This window comes from Mya arenaria, chromosome 7, assembly GCF_026914265.1.
Source record: "Mya arenaria isolate MELC-2E11 chromosome 7, ASM2691426v1".
Taxonomy (NCBI): Eukaryota; Metazoa; Mollusca; class Bivalvia; order Myida; family Myidae; genus Mya; species Mya arenaria.
Window position 1 is genome coordinate 41,640,927 of NC_069128.1, and position 22,307 is coordinate 41,663,233.

At 36.5% G+C, this 22,307-nt stretch overlaps 1 protein-coding gene across 4 annotated transcripts; it reads left to right on the top strand.

Moving 5' to 3' along the window:
- Nucleotides 1-14,878: 14,878 nt before the first annotated feature.
- LOC128241550 (methyltransferase-like protein 27) lies at nt 14,879-21,895 on the top strand. 4 transcript variants are annotated; one of them, XM_052958557.1, is made up of 6 exons: nt 14,879-15,391; nt 16,425-16,610; nt 16,844-16,975; nt 17,682-17,817; nt 19,904-19,996; nt 21,127-21,895. In XM_052958557.1, exons 2-6 carry the CDS (start codon nt 16,455-16,457, stop codon nt 21,309-21,311), a joined length of 702 nt encoding a protein of 233 aa, XP_052814517.1. In that variant the 5' UTR covers nt 14,879-15,391; nt 16,425-16,454; the 3' UTR covers nt 21,312-21,895. The 4 variants fall into 4 exon arrangements, with proteins under 4 accessions (XP_052814517.1, XP_052814518.1, XP_052814516.1 ...); XM_052958558.1 differs by having other exon boundaries at nt 14,879-15,328; XM_052958556.1 differs by having other exon boundaries at nt 14,880-15,328; nt 16,405-16,610.
- Nucleotides 21,896-22,307: the final 412 nt, after the last annotated feature.

Genomic DNA, 22,307 nt, shown 5'->3' on the forward strand with positions numbered 1-22,307 from the left:
CATGGATCTTGGCAAAACAAACATAAAACACTGGACACAGCACGTCCCAGACAACAATTATTACCCATCTATAAACTATCGTAATTGGGAAATGTTGGAGATAGCCGCCTTGTTATGGGCTATATAATCTACATCCTTATAATTTATGTTTGTGAGTTGTGTTTGTTGTATTTTGGTTCTTTTGTTGATTATCTGTTAGGCATTAAAACAAGATCACAGTGAACTTTTGTCTGCCGTGATGGTCAATGTATTTACAGTATATTTAATGTGTCATAGTTAGCATTTTCTTTCATTTGTTTGCGGCTTACGTTTGCGATTTGTTTTCAATAAGTCAATTGATTTGTACCTACTTTGTTTCATGTATATCTGAAATAAAATAAAAATATAGATGTTGCTGGAATATAGAATTTCAAGAAAACATGTCCCCCCACCCCCAAAATCTTACGTTATCCACGGATAAAATCAATGTTTCGTAAGTCAACAATAAGAAATTCATGTTCATGTAGTATTTTTAAAAACTATCTGCTCTTTATTTTTTATGACCGTTAACGCAGAATTGACTAAATTATCTTCAGATTTTTAGGTTGTCTACTTTTTGACATGGCATGTTAAACAAAATATTGCGCCATGGGTAAATATGGGACATATGTCGTTACGCGGTTTAATATAGTGCAAATTAAAAGACCGCTTTATTTAAATACGTATATAAGATTGCAACATTAGTGTGAATTTGAAAGCAAACTGAAGACTCTTAAATAATTATTTGTAAGGAACCGAGGGATATAGAGTATTACAGTTTATTAGACATAAAGTGGAATTACGTTGATTAAAAGACCCTGCTTTACTTTACCGTATACATAATTTAATTGTTAAAACGTCATTAGCCAATATCGGGTTTCATTTAATAATCTTAACATTTATGCAAAAAGCTAGAGAAACAAGCTCAGTAGCAAAAAGTTTAAACATAAACCCGGTTTAATGGCACTGGGTAAACGCCAAAGACATATAACATAAAATCAAAAGAAGCCACATGGAAGAACAGCACAAAACTCCACAAGCAGCACAGTGCATACATACTATATATATATATATATATATATATATATATATATATATATATATATATATATATATATATATATATATATATATATATATATATATATATATATATATATATATATAAACTAGGTATGTTTATCAAGGATTGTTAGGTACCGCCTTGGAACGGTCAGTTAAATATAAATTTACTAGGGGTTTAAACCAGTTTGTGTGCACAACCTCACTCTTATCCTAACAATCATGAATAAAGTAAAAACGTAAATTGAATCTTATCAACGTATGCATTAACTTGAGGAAACATTAATCCCGTTTAATGGCACAGGCAATAAGACTGGCAATAAACGCGCGAGATGAAAGCAATGTTCATATATTCTAGTACATATAGGTTTATCAGTTACTGTTTTGAAATTAACTAAATGTATTAAAAATCATCAATTTGCATTACCTATTCGCACTTATCGGTTACACGTTGAGGCCACTCAAAATATTGTTTGGATTGATTTGTATTGCGTGTGAACAGATTATTTTTTTAAAGTCAAATCACGCTTGTCGCGTCTACAGCCTTCCAACGCTTTCAGCGCTTTTATTATTGATCGGGCTGATTTTGAAGCACGTCTCTCAATATTGACGTCAGTGGTATACTTTAAGTAACCCGCAACGTCAGAAGTGTTATTAACATTGAACATATTAAAATAGTTGCTAACTAGGGATATGCTTAATTATGTATTTCGTATGGAACTGAAAACACACTGATGGTCGGTAATTTGTATTTAAGTTGCAGAAGAATTGTCAGACGGAGGACTTCAGAGTGTATCATAATTTTATTCGCTAGAACTTCAAAGATACTTTTCTCGATTTCATATGTTTTTTATTTACAACAGTAAGGCAATTTTCAACTTCAATATCTGCCAAAAACATTCACTTCGATGAAGGATATGTATTTCTTTTCCTTTTAACGACCGATATCGTGTGTTCAGCTTGTCAAGAGCGTTTTCCGTCTAACACATATATCTGATGATACTTGTTCAATGTTTTTGCGGATGATAACAATTGAATCATCATCACCCTTAGTTATAAAATTCGCAAATATTAACAAATATGTTACTCAAGAATATTTTGAAATTGCAAAAATGTTTGATATTGTTGTGTGTGACTTGTTTTCTTGCTGGAATATGGGCCGACGGGATAGGAAACCACGGTGAAGCGATAGAGGCGTGTAAAGGGCGCGGTGGACTAGCAAAGAGTGAGTTATTTCGCCGAGTATCCGGTACTTGGTCCATGCCATCGTTTGACAATCGAGATTTCATGACGCATGACAAGCTACGTGACGTCATTTTGTCGGCCAGGGAGTCTGCTTGGGTTGCAGGGTACGCAGAGTTCGGAGAGTTTTGTACTCTTGAAGGGTGCCAAGAGGCAAATAAATGGAAAAGCACATATACGACCAATGTTAGCCATGAAAACAACGTTTTCGAATGTGGTGTTTTCTGCAAAGATAACGATACAACTCAAGGGCAAAAAGTTGGCCTGTATCAAACTAAGTGTGTTTGCTTTCCGACATTCGTGAATCAGCTACAGAATTTTAACGATAAATGCAATTCATCAAAAGACAACAAATTATTTACATTTAAATTATTAATTCTTTACGGCACCAACATGCGAAACTTTCAGTGCGGCATGATTGAGCACAATGGCGCTGACTGGGTCCAATCATCAGCTAAGTGCTTGGACAGTTTATCTGTAATGTGTACCGAACATGAACGTAGAACTGAGAGAACGGATACCTGGAGTGACGCTGTGGAGTTTTGTGGTAACGCGTCTGATAAAATGCATTCGCATTTGACTGAGGCTATGATTACTTATGCGAATCGATCCAACAAGTACTGGTTAAGTGCATTCCGCAGTTTTCGAGTACACGAGCAGTATAGTCAGAACACCCAAGCATGTCTTTCTGTTACCAGGACTGGCAATTCTCTAACCCTACAGCCTGATGATTGTGGTATCAGTCAGAAATATATTTGTGCAGATGGAATTGACGAGGGTAACAAAAACAAAATCGATGACACCGATGGCAAGGATGATGGTAACAAGGATGAAAATCGACGCAGCACGACAAGACAGTTTTCTAACAAAGATGGTAAACCTGAAGAAGAATCTAAATCTTCAGACAATAACTCAAATCCAAACAATACCACGGGTATTGTGATTGGAATGATCGCATTGGTAGTTGTTGTATCACTTTTAATCGCAGGTGTTATCTGCTTAAGGCGTCGCAAAGCAACCAAGGGGGCACGTAAACCTATCGTGAGTGAATCTAGCACTGAGACAAATGTGATTAAAGGCTCATGCGCAATAAGTAATACAACCGGACATCGTGTTAGTTCTGGAAATGAGATAATGGAAGAACATGAATACGATACTCCAGGGGATGGGACTGATGCACACACGGTCAGCTCTACAAAGCCAAACAATTCTAAGATACGACCGGATAAACCTGATCGAGATACATCCCGACAAAATCAGAAACTTCAAAAAAACTACGAAAACTTCAAACATGTGTCGACTGAGAACAGAAAGGTTGACAGTGATGTCGATTTTGAAGGTGAAGTTGTTGCTAAGACAGACAAACACGAATATGTCGCTCTTAACCAGAATATGGCCCCTCAATCGACCGAACATGAATATGCTGAGATGCACGTGTATAATAATACACCGGTGCAAAATGATGACAATGAAGGATACGATTAAACACGTTCAGGTAGAACCTGCGGGAAATGTTGCACACTATGACACTGTCAATATATCGAATTATGAAAATGTTGATGAAGACTGTGATTCTTTGTTGAATGGTGCACATAACGAAAAAATATCAAGTTTCGGTATCTTGAAATTAGATCTGACTTTAGAACAAGAACAGGAACTTGTTAACCAAGAAGGTGGACGTTGAAATTCGGCCACTTCTATGTAGAACAACTGTCTGTATAAACGACTATAGCTCTCAAAGTGTGCGTGTTGTGTATTCCTTTGTGATTTGATGAGATTCCGCGATCTAGTGAGAAAATTCTTTTCACATTATATCTTCATTCAGATATTATTTACGCTGTTGATTGTTTGTTTAAATCTTGTTCAAACTGACCGTTCCAAGGCGGTAACCCAAACATATATCGATATTACAACAATGGCTCAGTTGCCAAGAAGTCAGCCAAGATCCTCGCTCATGGTTTTGTAAAATGCATGTTTGTATGACGAAACAAAATATGGCAAATCATTAGGAGTGTTCAAACTAAGATGTAAAAAGCTGGAACCTTTCAGCAAATGTTGATATTTGCTGAAATATCGTTTTTGAAGACTACAATTTTCATTAACCATAATTACAGGTATGAACGATTCGTTGTTGTGTGATTGTTTGGTTGGCATTATCACGTGATATTATCAATGTATTGTTAAAAGGTCAAAATAACCATCACTTTGTAAAAGACCTGGTTGCCTAGAGATTAAGGGATCTGGAGTATTTTTCTTGACTTTACAGAAGTGGGTTCGCAGCCCACTCAAACCAAAATACTATAATTGTATTGTTTCTGCAATTTCGATATCATAGAGTAAAATAATGATGAAAATATGTGTTTTAGATGCATTACCGGGGGAAATTACTTTTGGCCCAAAACATGAGCGAGTCCCTTTAAAGACATATGGATATTGGTCAAACAAACATTAAACCGGGACACAGCGCGTACTAGACAACAGTTATTATTCATCTATAAACTATCGTAAATGGGAAATGTTGGGGATAGCCACCTTGTCATGGTCTATATAATCTACATCATTATATGTTTGTGAGTTGTGTTTGTTGTATTTTGGCTGTTTGTTGATTATCTGTTAGGTATTAAAACAAGCTCACCGTGAACTGTTGTCTGCCGTGATGGTCAATGTATTTACAGTATATTTTATGTGTGATAGTTAACATTTTCTTTCATAAACACATTCTGTAGATTTCTCTTTGTAATGCCACCTGCCAGGTGGATTGAGTTAATGATTATTAGATTTGTTTGCGGCTAACGTTTGCGATTTGTTTTCATTAAGTCAATCGATTTGTAACTACTTTGTTTCATGTACATGTATATCCGAAATAAAATAAGAAATATAGATGTTGCTGGAGTATAGAATTTCAAGAAAACATGTTCCCCCACCCCCAAAATCTTACGTTATCCACGGATAAAATCAAAGTTTCGTAAGTCAACAATAAGAAATTCATGTTCATGTAGTATCTTTAGTACCGCAAATCGAAATCAGATTTCATCATGTCCACATTTTGGCATGGCATTTTAAAGAAATTATTGCGCCATGGGTAAATATGGGACATATGGTGATACGTGGTTTAATATAGTGCAAATTAAAACACCGCTTTATTTAAATACGTATATAAGATTGCAACATTAGTGTGAATTTGAAAGCAAACTGAAGACTCTTAAATAATTATTTGTAAGGAATCGAGGGATATAGAGTATTACAGATTATCAGACATAAAGTGGAATTACGTTGATTAAAAAATCCTGCTTTACTTTACCGTATACATAATTTAATTGTTAAAACGTCATTAGCCAATATCGGGTTTCATTTAATAATCTTAATATTTATGCGAAAAGCTACAGACACAAGCTCAGTAGCAAAAAATTTAAACATAAACACGGTTTAATGGCACTGGGTAAACGCCAAAGACATATAACATAACATCAAAACAAGAAGCATGGAAGAACAGCACAAAACTCCACAAGCAGCACAGTGCATACATACTATATATAAAAAACTAGGTATCTTGTTTATCAAGGATGGTTAGGTACCGCCTTGGAATTGTCAGTAAAATATAAATTTACTGGGGGTTTAAACCAGTTTGTATGCACAACCTCACTCTTATCCTAACAATCATGAATAAAGTAAAAAAAGTAAATTGAATCTTATTAAGGTATGCATTAACTTGAGGAAACATTAACCCCGTTTAATGGCACAGGCAATAAGACTGGCAATAAACGCGCGAGATGAAAGTAATGTTCATATATTCTAGTACATATAGGTTTATCAGTAACTGTTTTGAAACTAACTTAATGTATTAAAAATCATCAATTTGCATTACCTATTCGCACTTATCGGTAACACTTTGACGCCACTTAAAATATTGTTTGGATTTGATTTGTATTGCGTGTGAACAGATTATTTTTTTAAAGTCAAATCACGCTTGTCGCGTCTACAGCCTTCCAACGCTTTCAGCGCTTTTATTATTGATCGGGCTGATTTTGATGCACGTCTCTCAATATTGACGTCAGTGGTATACTTTAAGTAACCCGCAACGTCAGAAGTGTTATTAACATTGAACATATTAAAATAGTTGCTAACTAGGGTTATGCCTAATTATGTATTGCGTATAGAACTGAAAACACACTAATGGTCGGTAATTTGTATTTAAGTTGCAGGAGAATTGTGAGACGGAGGACTTCAGAGTGTATCATAATTTTATCCGCTAGAACTTCAAAGATACTTTTCTCGATTTCATATTTTTTTATATTTACAACAGTAAGGCAATTTTCAACTTCTATATCTCACATTCACTTCGATGAAGGATGGATGTGTATTTCTTTTCCTTTTAACGACCGATATCGTGTTTTCAGCTTGTCAAGAGCGTTTTCCGTCTAACACATATATCTGTTATTTGTTCAATGTTTTTCCGGATGATAACAATTAAATCATCATCACCCTTAGTTATAAAATTCGCAAAAAATAACAAATATGTTACTCAAGAATATTTTGAAATTGCAAAAATGTTTGATATTGTTGTGTGTGACTTGTTTACCTCCCGGAATATGGGCCGACGGGATAGGAAACCACGGTGAAGCGATAGAGTCGTGTAAAGGGCGCGGTGGACTAGCAAAGAGTGAGTTATTTCGCCGAGTAGCCGGTACTTAGTACATGCCATCGTTTGACAATCGGGATTTCATGACGTATGACAAGCTACGTGACGTCATTTTGTCGGCCAGGGAGTCTTCTTCGGTTGCCGGGTACGCAGAGTTTGGAGAGTTTACTACTCTTGAAGGGTGCCAAGATGCAAATACATGGAAAAGCACATATACGACCAATATAAGCCATGAAAACAACGTTTTCGAATGTGATGAGTTCTGCCATACAACTCATGGGCAAAAAGTTGGCCTGTATCAAACTAAGTGTGTTTGCTTTCCGACATTCGTGAATCAGCTACAGAATTTTAACGATAAATGCAAAACATCAAATGACAACATATTATTCACATTTAAATCAGTGTACCTTCATGGCTCCAAAATGCGAAACTTTCAGTGCGGCATGATTGAGCACAATGGCGCTGAATGGGAACAATCATCAGCTAAGTGCTTGGACAGTTTATCTGTAATTTGTAACAAACATGAAGGTGAAACTGAGAGAACGGATACCTGGAGTGACGCTGTTGAGTTTTGTGGTAACGCGTCTGATAAAATGCATTCGCATTTGACTGAAGCTATGGTTACTAAAGCAAATCGATCCAACAAGTACTGGTTAAGCACATTCCGCAGTTTTCGAGTACACGACCAGTATAGTCAGAACACCGATGCATGTCTATCTGTTACCAGGACTGGCAATTCTCTAACCCTACAGCCTGATGATTGTGGTATCAGTCAGAAATAGATTTGTGCAGATGGAATTGACGAGGGTAACAAAAACAAAATCGATGACACCGATGGCAAGGATGATGGTAACAAGGATGAAAATCGACGCAGCACGACAAGACAGTCTACTGACAAAGATGGTAAACCTGAAGAAGAATCTAAATCTTCAGACAATAACTCAAATCCAAACAATACCACGGGTATTGTGATTGGAATGATCGCATTGGTAGTTGTTGTATCACTTATAATCGCAGGTGTTATCTGCTTAAGGCGTCGCAAAGCAACCAAGGGGGCACGTAAACCTATCGTGAGTGAATCTAGCACTGAGACAAATGTGATTAAAGGCTCTTGCGCAATAAGTAATACAACCGGACATCGTGTTAGTTCTGGAAATGAGATAATGGAAGAACATGAAAACGATACTCCAGGGGATGGGACTGATGCACACACGGTCAGCTCTACAAAGCCAAACAATTCTAAGATACGACCGGATAAACCTGATCGAGATACATCCCGACAAAATCAGAAACTTCAAAAAAAACTACGAAAACTTCAAACATGTGTCGACTGAGAACAGAAAGGTTGACAGTGATGTCGATTTTGAAGGTGAAGTTGTTGCTAAGACAGACAAACACGAATATGTCGCTCTTAACCAGAATATGGCCCCTCAATCGACCGAACATGAATATGCTGAGATGCACGTGTATAATAATACACCGGTGCAAAATGATGACAATGAAGGATACGATTAAACACGTTCAGGTAGAACCTGCGGAAAATGTTGCACACTATGACACTGTCAATATATCGAATAAAGAAAATATTGATGAAGACTGTGATTCTTTGTTAAATGGTGCACATAACGAGAAAATATCAAGTTTCGGTATCTTGAAATTAGATCTGACTTTAGAACAAGAACAGGAACTTGTTAACCAAGAAGGTGGACGTTGAAATTCGGCCACTTCTATGTAGAACAACTGTCTGTATAAACGACCATAGCTCTCAAAGTGTGCGTGTTGTGTATTCCTTTGTGATTTGATGAGATTCCGCGATCTAGTGAGAAAATTCTTTTCACATTATATCTTCATTCAGATATTATTTACGCTGTTGATTGTTTGTTTAAATCTTGTTCAAACTGACCGTTCCAAGGCGGTAACCCAAACATATATCGATATTACAACAATGGCTCAGTTGCCAAGAAGTCAGCCAAGATCCTCGCTCATGGTTTTGTAAAATGCATGGCTGTTTGTTGATTATCTGTTAGGTATTAAAACAAGCTCACCGTGAACTGTTGTCTGCCGTGATGGTCAATGTATTTACAGTATATTTTATACTATAATTGTATTGTTTCTGCAATTTCGATATCATAGAGTAAAATAATGATGAAAATATGTGTTTTAGATGCATTACCGGGGGAAATTACTTTTGGCCCAAAACATGAGCGAGTCCCTTTAAAGACATATGGATATTGGTCAAACAAACATTAAACCGGGACACAGCGCGTACTAGACAACAGTTATTATTCATCTATAAACTATCGTAAATGGGAAATGTTGGGGATAGCCACCTTGTCATGGTCTATATAATCTACATCATTATATGTTTGTGAGTTGTGTTTGTTGTATTTTGGCTGTTTGTTGATTATCTGTTAGGTATTAAAACAAGCTCACCGTGAACTGTTGTCTGCCGTGATGGTCAATGTATTTACAGTATATTTTATGTGTGATAGTTAACATTTTCTTTCATAAACACATTCTGTAGATTTCTCTTTGTAATGCCACCTGCCAGGTGGATTGAGTTAAGGATTATTAGATTTGTTTGCGGCTAACGTTTGCGATTTGTTTTCATTAAGTCAATCGATTTGTAACTACTTTGTTTCATGTACATGTATATCCGAAATAAAATAAGAAATATAGATGTTGCTGGAGTATAGAATTTCAAGAAAACATGTTCCCCCACCCCCAAAATCTTACGTTATCCACGGATAAAATCAAAGTTTCGTAAGTCAACAATAAGAAATTCATGTTCATGTAGTATCTTTAGTACCGCAAATCGAAATCAGATTTCATCATGTCTACATTTTGGCATGGCATTTTAAAGAAATTATTGCGCCATGGGTAAATATGGGACATATGGTGATACGCGGTTTAATATAGTGCAAATTAAAATACCGCTTTATTTAAATACGTATATAAGATTGCAACATTAGTGTGAATTTGAAAGCAAACTGAAGACTCTTAAATAATTATTTGTAAGGAATCGAGGGATATAGAGTATTACAGATTATCAAACATAAAGTGGAATTACGTTGATTAAAAAATCCTGCTTTACTTTACCGCATACATAATTTAATTGTTAAAACGTCATTAGCCAATATCGGGTTTCATTTAATAATCTTAATATTTATGCGAAAAGCTACAGACACAAGCTCAGTAGCAAAAAAATTTAAACATAAACACGGTTTAATGGCACTGGGTAAACGCCAAAGACATATAACATAACATCAAAACAAGAAGCATGGAAGAACAGCACAAAACTCCACAAGCAGCACAGTGCATACATACTATATATAAAAAACTAGGTATCTTGTTTATCAAGGATGGTTAGGTACCGCCTTGGAATTGTCAGTAAAATATAAATTTACTGGGGGTTTAAACCAGTTTGTATGCACAACCTCACTCTTATCCTAACAATCATGAATAAAGTAAAAAAAAGTAAATTGAATCTTATTAAGGTATGCATTAACTTGAGGAAACATTAACCCCGTTTAATGGCACAGGCAATAAGACTGGCAATAAACGCGCGAGATGAAAGCAATGTTCATATATTCTAGTACATATAGGTTTATCAGTAACTGTTTTGAAACTAACTTAATGTATTAAAAATCATCAATTTGCATTACCTATTCGCACTTATCGGTAACACTTTGAGGCCACTCAAAATATTGTTTGGATTTGATTTTTATTGCGTGTGAACAGATTATTTTTTTAAAGTCAAATCACGCTTGTCGCGTCTACAGCCTTCCAACGCTTTCAGCGCTTTTATTATTGATCGGGCTGATTTTGAAGCACGTCTCTCAATATTGACGTCAGTGGTATACTTTAAGTAACCCGCAACGTCAGAAGTGTTATTAACATTGAACATATTAAAATAGTTGCTAACTAGGGTTATGCCTAATTATGTATTTCGTATGGAACTGAAAACACACTGATGGTCGGCAATTTGTATTTAAGTTGCAGAAGGAAGAATTGTCAGACGGAGGACTTCAGAGTGTATCATAATTTTATTCGCTAGAACTTGAAAGATACTTTTCTCGATTTCATATGTTTTTTATTTACAACAGTTAGGCAATTTTCAACTTCAATATCTGCCAAAAACATTCACTTCGATGAAAGATATGTATTTCTTTTCCTTTTAACGACCGATATCGTGTGTTCAGCTTGTCAAGAGCGTTTTCCGTCTAACACATATATCTGATGATACTTGTTCAATGTTTTTCCGGATGATAACAATTGAATCATCATCACCCTTAGTTATAAAATTCGCAAATATTAACAAATATGTTACTCAAGAATATTTTGAAATTGCAAAAATGTTTGATATTGTTGTGTGTGACTTGTTTTCTTGCTGGAATATGGGCCGACGGGATAGGAAACCACGGTGAAGCGATAGAGGCGTGTAAAGGGCGTGGTGGACTAGCAAAGAGTGAGTTATTTCGCCGAGTACCCGGTACTTGGTCCATGCCATCGTTTGACAATCGAGATTTCATGACGCATGACAAGCTACGTGACGTCATTTTGTCGGCCAGGGAGTCTGCTTGGGTTGCAGGGTACGCAGAGTTCGGAGAGTTTTGTACTCTTGAAGGGTGCCAAGAGGCAAATAAATGGAAAAGCACATATACGACCAATGTTAGCCATGAAAACAACGTTTTCGAATGTGGTGAGTTCTGCAAAGATAAAGACACAACTCAAGGGCAAAAAGTTGGCCTGTATCAAACTAAGTGTGTTTGCTTTCCGAGAGTCGTGAATCAGCTACAGAATTCTAACGATAAATGCAATTCATCAAAAGACAACAAATTATTTACATTTAAATTATTAATTCTTTACGGCACCAACATGCGAAACTTTCAGTGCGGCATGATTGAGCACAATGGCGCTGACTGGGTCCAATCATCAGCTAAGTGCTTGGACAGTTTATCTGTAATGTGTACCGAACATGAACGTAGAACTGAGAGAACGGATACCTGGAGTGACGCTGTGGAGTTTTGTGGTAACGCGTCTGATAAAATGCATTCGCATTTGACTGAGGCTATGATTACTTATGCGAATCGATCCAACAAGTACTGGTTAAGTGCATTCCGCAGTTTTCGAGTACACGACCAGTATAGTCAGAACACCCAAGCATGTCTTTCTGTTACTAGGACTGGCAATTCTCTAACTCTACAGCCTGATGATTGTGGTATAAGTCAGAAATATATTTGTGCAGATGGAATTGACGAAGCTACCGACAATAACTCAAATCCAAACAATACCACAGGTATTGTGATTGGAATGATCGCCTTGGTAGTTGTTGTATCACTTATAATCGCAGGTGTTATCTGCTTAAGGCGTCGCAAAGCAACCAAGGGGGCTCATAGGCCTCTCATGAACGAATCTAGCACAGACACAAATGTGATTGAAGGCACATACGCCATAAGTAATACACATCGTGTGAGTCCTAATGAAAATGAATATGCTTCTCCAGAGGATGTGACAAACACGGTCGGCTCTACAAATCCAAACAATTCTAAAATACGACCGGATAAACCGGCACGAAACACACTCCGACGAAATCAGAAACTTAACGAAACGTATGAAAACTTCAAGTTTGTATCGACAGAGAACAGGAATGTTGATAAAAACGAAGTTAAATGCCATGATGATGTTACAAAGGAAGATAAAGACGAATATGACATTCTTTGCCATAATAAGGCCACTCCATTGGCCAAACTAGAACATGCTGAGATTCACGTGTATGATCACACAACGGTCCAAAATGATGATCATGAATGCTACGATTCAACACTTCCAGGTAGTGGAAATAAACATAAACCTGCGAGAAATGCTGAAGACTATGACACTTTCAATATATCCAACATTGAAAATGTTGATTATAACAAAGATGCTTTGTGGAATGATGCACATAACGAGGAAGTGTCCAGTTTCGGTGTTTTAAAATTAGATCTGACTCCAGAAGAAGAACAGGAACCTGTTTACACAGAGAGTGGATAAAATTCGACCATTTCTTGGTTGAACTTCTGTCTTTATTGCATGAATACTTAAGCATTTAATGCATGGGTGTTGATGAATTCCCCTGTTGTTTGATTAAATACTGCCGTCTTGTTGAAAAATTCGATCGTATTATATACTTATTAAAATATTATTTACGCTGTTGATCTTTTGTGTAAATCTTGTTCAAACTGACCGTTCGAAGGCGGTATCCCAAACATATATTGATAATACAAAAATGACCCAGTAGCGTAGAAGTCAGCCAAGATCCTGTTAAAGCATCTAGACCAAACAAGCATGTTACAAATAAGACAACACGCTACAAGACAACAATCATTACACAGTTATAAACTATCGCCATTTGTGTGATAACCGCCTTGCCATGATCCATATGAACTGCATCCTTAATATGTATATATTCAGGATGTAGTCAATATGGATCATGGCAAGGCGGTTATATATATAAAAATATATCATATGTTGTGGGTTTTTTTGTGTTTTTATGTCTTAGGTTCGTTTCGTTGATTGTTTGTTAGGCATTTAAACAAGCTCAGCGTAAACTTTTGTCTGTCGGGCTGGTCGATGTATTTGCAGTATATTGTGTTATGGTTAACTTATTCCTTCGTAAATATATTATGTAGTTCCTTTTGTAATGGTGTTCACCTGCCCTGAGTTCAGTTAAAGATGCAGTCTGACTCCCAAATAAGATTTACCTCATTAAATCAATTTGTTTTAATATTCCAAAATGGATGAATAAATGTCGAAAACAGTAGTTCATATGAAGGGTACCAGTTGATATTAAAGAAATGTGCATAAAACACGGTATTTCTACCGTATAAAACTATAATAGACCACACGAAATATTTTAGCATTCACCAATCATTGAATATTTTTGGCGCTTTCTGCTATTAATTACACGGTCACAAGTTTGTTATCAGTAATCAATATTTTCCATAAATGCATTTTTTAGTAAGCAGTAAAAGGTTTATCAGTCACAAATGATGTTTCACGGTTATACATGTGTATGTATTGATTTTGAATGAGATTGTCACTTGAAGGATAAGTGTGTTTGCAGCTAACGTTTGCGATTTCTTTTTAGTATGTCAATCGATTTGTAACTATTTTGTTTAATGTGTTTCCGAAATAAAATTTAAATATAGTGGTTGATGGAGTATATAATTTATTTAGAAAACACGTTTCTCCCTGCGAAATATTACGTAGGCCACGGCTTAGATCACGTTACGTAAGTCAACAACATCAGAATTACATGTTCACGTAGTTTTTATTCAAATCTATCTGATGAAGAAAAATCATAACAGTTAAAGCTGCACTCTCACAGAGTTACCATTTTTACAACTTTTTTTTTGTCTTGGAAAGGGCAAATTTTTGCGTAAATATCTGCAAACCAGTGATATAAGATTGTTGACAAAAGATCAGACCGCAGATTTGCACATTTCCGTTCGAAAATTAATGTTTAATGCCGTAACGGTTTAAGAAAAATGCATAAAACATCAATTTATGAACTTAAATATAAAGATCTGCGATCTATTTCTTTATCAACAGTCTTATATAAATGGTTTCCATGGATTTTCGCAAAAAAATGGCTCGTTCGAAGACAAAAAATAAAAAAGTTGTCAAAATGGTAAATCTGTGAGAGTGCAGCTTTAACGTAGAATTGATAAAATCAGCTGTTTGGTTTAGAGTGATCAACGGCAGTTTTTCTTAACAATTCCCAGTCCGAAATGGTGCATTTTGGGCGGGGTTTTTTATAAACCATTTTCTCCTATATTGAAATAAAAAGTAACTTTTGACGAATTAGGGGGGTAAGGTGCGCCGGGTGCCCCCATCCCCCGGATCCGTTAGTGAATATGGTACCACAAAACCAATGAAATTAAGTTATAAAAATATGGTGTTTTGTGGTTCAAAACGCAAAGGATCTCAAGTAGATCCAGGTGTATGCTCCCGTTTCCTGACACTTCGCCTTGGCGATAAAATAGACTGATTGAAACGTACTGATCCTATGCAACTAGTGTTTGGTGCATCTGCGTGAAATTTATGAACAAACAATTGGCCAAACGCCAATTTAAGTTTATGTGAAGTTTAAGAGTGAGAAAATATATATTGAAAGGTTTTGATACTATGTATTAGTAATCGTTAGTAGCGGCAGATAGTAGAACGTTACGCATGGGAAACCCTGCATGTAAATAACCTACAACAGAACGATATGACCTTGATCGAATTTAGTAACTTCTGAACCGCAGATCGTGATGTGAAATGTTTATCTTTGAAATTGGTTCTGCCATTTTTAATTTTATTTCAATGTTCTTGTGATTACAAGTGAGTGTAGTTGAACGGAGCGTATATAATACATATTGAACTTTTTTTCTGCAGCAAAAATACGTACGTATACATGTATAATAATTGGTTTATAAAGTTTATATATAATATATGCATACACATGTACATTGATGAACATACCTTGTTAAAATACATGCATGATTTCACAAAGCGTTCATTTGCAATAAAGTGTACATATTTTCAACTAAATAAGGCTGAATGAGATCTCTCATTTTTACAAATCCAAAAATGTACTATATAGCATTGATTTCTTTTGGTGCAATTTTAATACTGGCTTCTAAAGGCTGTTTCCTTTTATATACAAAGACATCTGGCTCATTGTTTGTGTCTAAAATGTTGATTAATATCATTTTGGGTACATATAATGTGTTAAACAACACATCTGAAGATATTTAATGTATTTGATATACAAGAAAGAAACAAGGTATGTAACTCAAACTTACCGGAGTTCACGGTAGAGTTCAGTTTTTGTCGAATCGCTTAACCAACATAGAAACAATCAATTTTTAAATAGGTGACATGAAAAGAGGGGTCAATGCCCTTTAGAATTGTATGCGATATGTTGGTATAACTGTATTGTATTCAGACGAACAAGCCAAATTCAATGTCCCATTCTCGTCTTTTTCTGTAGTCGGAAACTGTACAGCAAATTCCAATCTTCAATGTGTCCCCATTTTAACAGCACTAACACAGAAATATTTGAGTGACTTGATGCTTCTGTGTATATGTACATAATACAATTCCATTACGAAATTTTACAAAATGGCAAACGATTTTAGGAATGACCGTATCAGTTTTCAAAATAAATCCGGACTGTTTTCGACAAAAATGACCGGGGAGTTCCGAATGTACGCTAAACTGTTATTGCAGTATGTTTTTTTTTATTAAAACGCAGCTTTCGCCAAAAACGTAAAATCTTAAGCCTTACGACAAAGATTTACGACAAAGATTTATTAAATCGGTCCTAGTGAAGAATCCCGTTCTGTTTCACTGATTTCATCATTTGACACCGTAAATACATTTAATAACATAGATAATCAATTTTAATTTGGCAGTTGCTCAAACATTTTCCGAGCACTTTAACCACGTGTAAGCACTAACCGACATGGCGGACCTATCCAAAAAGGAATGGGAACATTACGAGCGCCCCGAGCAGAGCCACGTATTCAAGCAGATCGCCACTGTCATGCGAAAGGGTATCTCCCCAGAGGAAGTGGCTGAATTCTACAGCAAGTGGGCGGGCGACCTTGAGTATGAAAAGGTATATTTGGTATAATACGACTGTTACTCCTTGCGTTTTTAAATAGGACGCTGTTTTTATTATCCATTATCATACCAACTTCATTGAAATCATATCGTGACGTTCACGTGATTTCATTTCGCCGTGTACGATGTCCTCAGATGCTCTTAGCGTAACTTCATGAAGGAGTGTTGGGATCTATTATAAGTTTTGATTTGAATAAGATAGTTCTGATACGTTCCTTTTCTCGATAGGAACTTCCGGCCGACGTGTACAACGCGCCAATAGTGACGGCGGAGGCGGCGGCGGATGGACTGACTGAAGTACAGCGAGCGGAGGCGCGGGTGTTGGACGTGGCCGCCGGAACCGGCATGAGCGGAGACCGGGTGAGTAATTCAGGACTTCCGTTGCTGGTTCTTATTGTTATTCATTTTTTGCTAACTCGAGCGGTCACAATATGCCTCAAACAGATTACAGCAATACCTACTACATTCATGAGCCTTTTGAAATGATGTTCGGGACACAAAGGTTTCTTTTGCCTTGTGCTACGACGAATTCCGCGCCATTTTGGCGGTATTAAGGATGCAGAAATTAGGTTCGCTAGATTCTAATAATTAAGTAAACTGTTTCGGATTCACTAAGAAATCAAGCAAACATAAATGACAGAAATATATTGAGTTTCAATTACAAATAAATTGTAAATGTGGCAAAAACATTATCGGGGGAGAGCCCCCGAGCGTATGTACCATTTTTATTGGCTCATGGGAAGGAGCATGTTACAAGTCCACGGACCCTCTGACACTCAAATTCAATCCTAAAAAAGTCCCGGCAGTCACGTTTATTAAGTATTAAATTTAAAAACTAACAATATTTAAACAGCGAGTACAACTGGAAATAATACTGAGAAATGTATGAAAAAAGTACCATAGCGTTCATTAAGATTTACGTACACACGCAAGAAAAACTGATCATGTGTAGCTAAAACACAGCAATAAATGTATAAGAATAAAATTATTTGCGCTTGTTGAAGTTGACCCAAGCAGATTCCATTGAACTTTAATTCAGAATCATAAATTCCACCCCCTGTTTCAGCTGCGCGCGCACGGCTTCCGGCACGTGGACGCCCTGGATCCATCGGAAGGGATGTTGGCCAAGGCCCGGGAGAGGGAGCTGTACGATAAATATATATGCGCCTTTATAACCGACCAACCTCTGGATATACCCGAAAGTGAGAAATTAATACGCCCTTCATTTGCAAATAAGCCTTCAGTTCGCGCCATTGATTTTGTGTCCGCTCCGTATCTGCTAACCCCTTTAAAGGATTGACATGAAATTAGAGTCAAATATTCATCACTGTCGAGACACCGCTCTAAATGAAGGTCAAAATTCAAGGTACAAATGATATATTTCATTTCCGCCCCATATTTCTTAAACCCGCTTAAATACTTTCATGAAACTTGGGTAAATAGTTACACGGCATGCAATATCCAATTTCAAGGCGCGCCGGCTCAAGGTCAAGTTTACATTTAAAGACAAAGGTGCGAGACGATTTCATATCGGCTCCATATATCCGTTACCTTGATTCATGCATTCACCTCATTGAGACAACGTGCATTACAAGCGCGCCAGCTAAGGATCAAAGTCAGAGTTCAAGGTCAAAGGTTAGAGCCATGTATTTCGTGTCACCTCGTATCTTTAAAATCCCTTAAAGGATGTTCATGAAGCTCAATCTCAAGTTCACAGTTTAAGGTCAATTGTGTGCGAGTAGATTTCATGTCTCTTCAATTTCTCCTTAACCCCATGAAAATTGTTCACTTATTTTCGGTACATGTTCACCTCATCGGGACAGCGTGCAGAACGCACATTCTAAACATGCCGACTCAATATCAAGGCTCAATGTCAAGGTCGATTTGGCACAAGTCTAAGCCAAAGATTTTATGTAAGCGTTCCGGTCCGCTCAGTCTCTTAAACATCATTTGATGGGTTTTATGAAAAGCTGGTCAAATATTCACCACGTCTATATGGAGTGCAGAACTTACATTCCATGCTTGCCAGGTCAAGGTCACAGTCCAAGGTCAAACGTTCGCGCCATAGACTTCGTGTCTGCTCGGTATCTCATAAACTCCTAAGCGGATTTTCATAAAATTTGCGGATGATATTCACCTTCTTAAGACAAAGGGTAGAACATGCACCCCAGTCAAGCCAGATCATAATCAACGCCACAGTTCAATGTTGCGTAACAGTTAGAGGTTTTTTGACGAGGCCAAAGTTTAAACCCCCGACCGCGAACGCTCGAACTACTCAATCGGAACACCTCGGACATTATCCAACAGAATTGAAGCTTGCTAAAGATGGCCGAGTTGTTACGATTGTCTACCATTGAGTAATCGGTGTGTTTCCTTTCGTCGTAGGTTTATGCCTTTGGTCTTTGACCTAGTGATTGGACCAATCGGATTATATTTTACACGGAGAAGCATTAACTGGGTGTACATGCATCTTGAAAATACAATAATATTTTAACCAGGTCGTTATTATGCCTATATAAACGTCTTAAACGAAATGATATCTTTGATGACCATAGAAAATATTGTATCGGAAGAAACTTCTGACCCAATTGCGCTCCTCTTAAAAGTTGGTCAAACAAATCTCGTCTAAATACATGCATAGCCCATAACTGGGTCACACAACTACATTCTTCATATCGCTTTCATTTAATTCATGAAGTTATTGTATTCATTCAAACGCTTGCTCGTGTTCTAACCCTAACACCCAGGTCTCATATGAATATTTTTGACGAACACAATTATCTTCATTCCTTTTGTTGCGCTTAACCTTTTATTAAAATCGTACTGGTATTGTTTTTTATCTATCACGAATAAAAACAGTCAACCATAAGAAGAAGTATTTATCATTAAAAGATAGCCTTGAACTATTAACCGGCCGCTCTCTTTAGACACTATTATTGCGCAAGATGTTATTTCTGAATTAATAGTAAATTGGATATTTTTTATTTTTGCTACAGTATACAGTAAAGACTGTCATACATGAATATATAAATATTTATGTCAATCAGTATTCTAATAGTGTTTTATTAGTATATTTCTTTTTTAACAAACCGCAACATCATTTCATCTACGACGTTCATCTTTAAAGATATTTATTGTTTGTCGTATATTATAAAGAATTAATTTGCGTCGATGGCAACTAAGACTGCCACAATTTTAACACTTTCCAATCCAAACAATGCATAGTTAATTTAATTCGTGCATCTCTAAGCTATATTTAATAATTCATTGTCATTTTGAACGTTCTAGATACTTATGACGTGCTGACAGTGAGCGCGGGTCTGGGGGAGGGGCACATCAAGTGTTGCGCACTCACAGAGATGATCCGCCTTGTAAAACCAGGTATGCATTTTGATTTAAAAAAGAAGCAGACATAGAACAAAAAGGTTCAAGAGACAATTGAATCCCATAGTCAAAAACTTGGCATTCCTGTAATTGTCTTTGCAATTTGTGAGTGAATATACTAATTAACATTTGAGTAACCCAACATTAAATGTTGGTGCCGCCAATTGCATGAGTGCAAATCTAAGATAATGTAGCACACTAGGCCAAACAAATCTTCCACTACCATCTCCAAAATAAGGATAGGTAGCTAGATATGTAGGCATACCGTTTTACTTTCTTTTTTGAGAAACCGGATTTTGTACCAAACTGACAAATATCACGGTACATAAATATTGTAGGAAATTCCAAGTATAAAATGGTCAAATATTAACATGTTCCATGTTCACTCAAAAGAATGCACATTTTTTGGAAATTAAAAAACAACAACATCCATACTAAATGCAAAACAAAATAGGGTCGGGACGAAAAAATAGTGTCGGTCGGGTAAGTGGAAACTTTGTTTGTCCTTTTTGGAAAGTATTAGTCTAACGTTCTTCATTATTTTTGCGATCGAGTTAAAGAAGAAAAACCTCTGCCTTCAGCTGTCAGTCTATTTGTCATAGTCTCCCTTTATACTATTCGGGCAAAGCGTTTTGTGTCGCAAACCCATCGGTTTTGCAATCATATTTCAATTGACTGTATTGTAAGTTTAAACCAAAGCACCATGATTATGCCATTGTCTAATTGTATATATCTGGGTTGCACGTCACTTTCAAGAGTGATTTGTGGATTTTTTAGAAATAAAGAAGATCAATATGCAGAAACCTACATGGAATTGACAAAGTTACTAAATAAGCATTTATCATTCATTTTTCTTGTTCAAACCCAAATCACGATTTCAAAGATGTCATCCCATCATTTATTGATAAACTATGTGTATATACTTAATATGTAAGCTTTGCGTTGTCTTGTTTGTTTCTTTTTTGTGTATGTTAAGTTTTATTCCCTATGCCTTTAAGCAAGACCACAGTGCTTCTTGCTGCTGAATTTGCTCCTACGGTTTCAGTATTGTATTATATTTTCATCTTACTCACTGCACTCGATCCAATGTGTTTGTTTTCTTATATCCCCATACCTCTCATCCGTAGGTGGCGTAATAGTGATCGTGACGCGTTTCCAGCACCTGGAGTCGGTTGAGGAGTATCGTGGGCGGCTAGAGCCGCTCATGGACCAATTCGAAAAGGAAGGCCGTTGGCGCCGTATGGAGCGGCGCGTGTTTCCGGGATTCTTCCTGGACAAGGAGGGAATATTGTGGAAGTACCAGGTCTGCTAGATCAAGCACCGATCGTAAATTGTTGCGTTGTGATTGCATTGACTACGTTGACATAGGAATGAAGTTATTACGCATTCATGGTTATAAGGAATTAATAGTCATTGCACATACATATTACGTTTGTTTACTGTTGTGGTTGCTAATGCATAAGCACTATGTGTTCAGTACTTAGCCTTAGAAATGCTATTGGTATTTATCACTGAACGTTTAGTTTATCTGATTGTATCGCGTAAAATACTCAATTTTTTTTTTCATTCGAAATAGTGATTTGTCATCCCTCCATGTTGCAAAAATGATATTACACACATATTAACTCAACTTTTGACTGTTTTCCCTATCTCTTCTCGTTCTTTCTAAGCCGAAAATTTGGGCGTTTTTTCCTTCTTGAAGGCGCGGTTTAGACATTATATCAAGTAACTCCTCTTGTTTTGGTGCTCTTCGAGTGAACAAAATTGAATACGTTATCCCTTCTACATTATTGACAGTTCAGACATTTGCGTTGTGTTAATCAATGAAATCGATTTACAAAAAGTGTGGCTGTGATATTTTGTTTTACGGCTCAAAAATAACAGAACAGAACAGAACGCATTTACTATTACTATTGATCATTAACATTCTACACAAGCCCATCATTAACTATAAAGTTTCGGTACGACTAGCTTAACGTGTATCCAAAAAAAAAGATTTACATTTGTCTATAAAGTTTTTTTTCTGAAGATTAATGCTCTAACATCAGTAATAGGAAGAGGAAATAAAACAAATTAAAGACAGGCCCGTCGTCGGCATTTTAACAGAACTGGGGCCAAAGTACATGTACAATGTAAATGTATATGTAAAATATCGTCGTGGAAAGGGGTGATACCATGGTAAATAAAATTACAGCATGGGTATGGGAGCGTTTTCCGGGTATATTTCTAATTAAAAAGACCCTTTTAAAACATTCAAATTGCAAATATTTCTTTTCTAAATGACCTCATGACTAATTATACTTTGATT

Excerpts from the sequence above, each read along its gene's own strand:
- LOC128241550 (XM_052958557.1), top strand. The coding sequence starts at position 16,455 with ATGGCGGACCTATCCAAAAAGGAATGGGAACATTACGAGCGCCCCGAG. Across the intron at positions 16,976-17,681 it reads CCGGCATGAGCGGAGACCGG|CTGCGCGCGCACGGCTTCCG; the intron begins GTGAGTAATTCA and ends CCCCTGTTTCAG. Across the intron at positions 17,818-19,903 it reads ACCTCTGGATATACCCGAAA|ATACTTATGACGTGCTGACA; the intron begins GTGAGAAATTAA and ends TGAACGTTCTAG.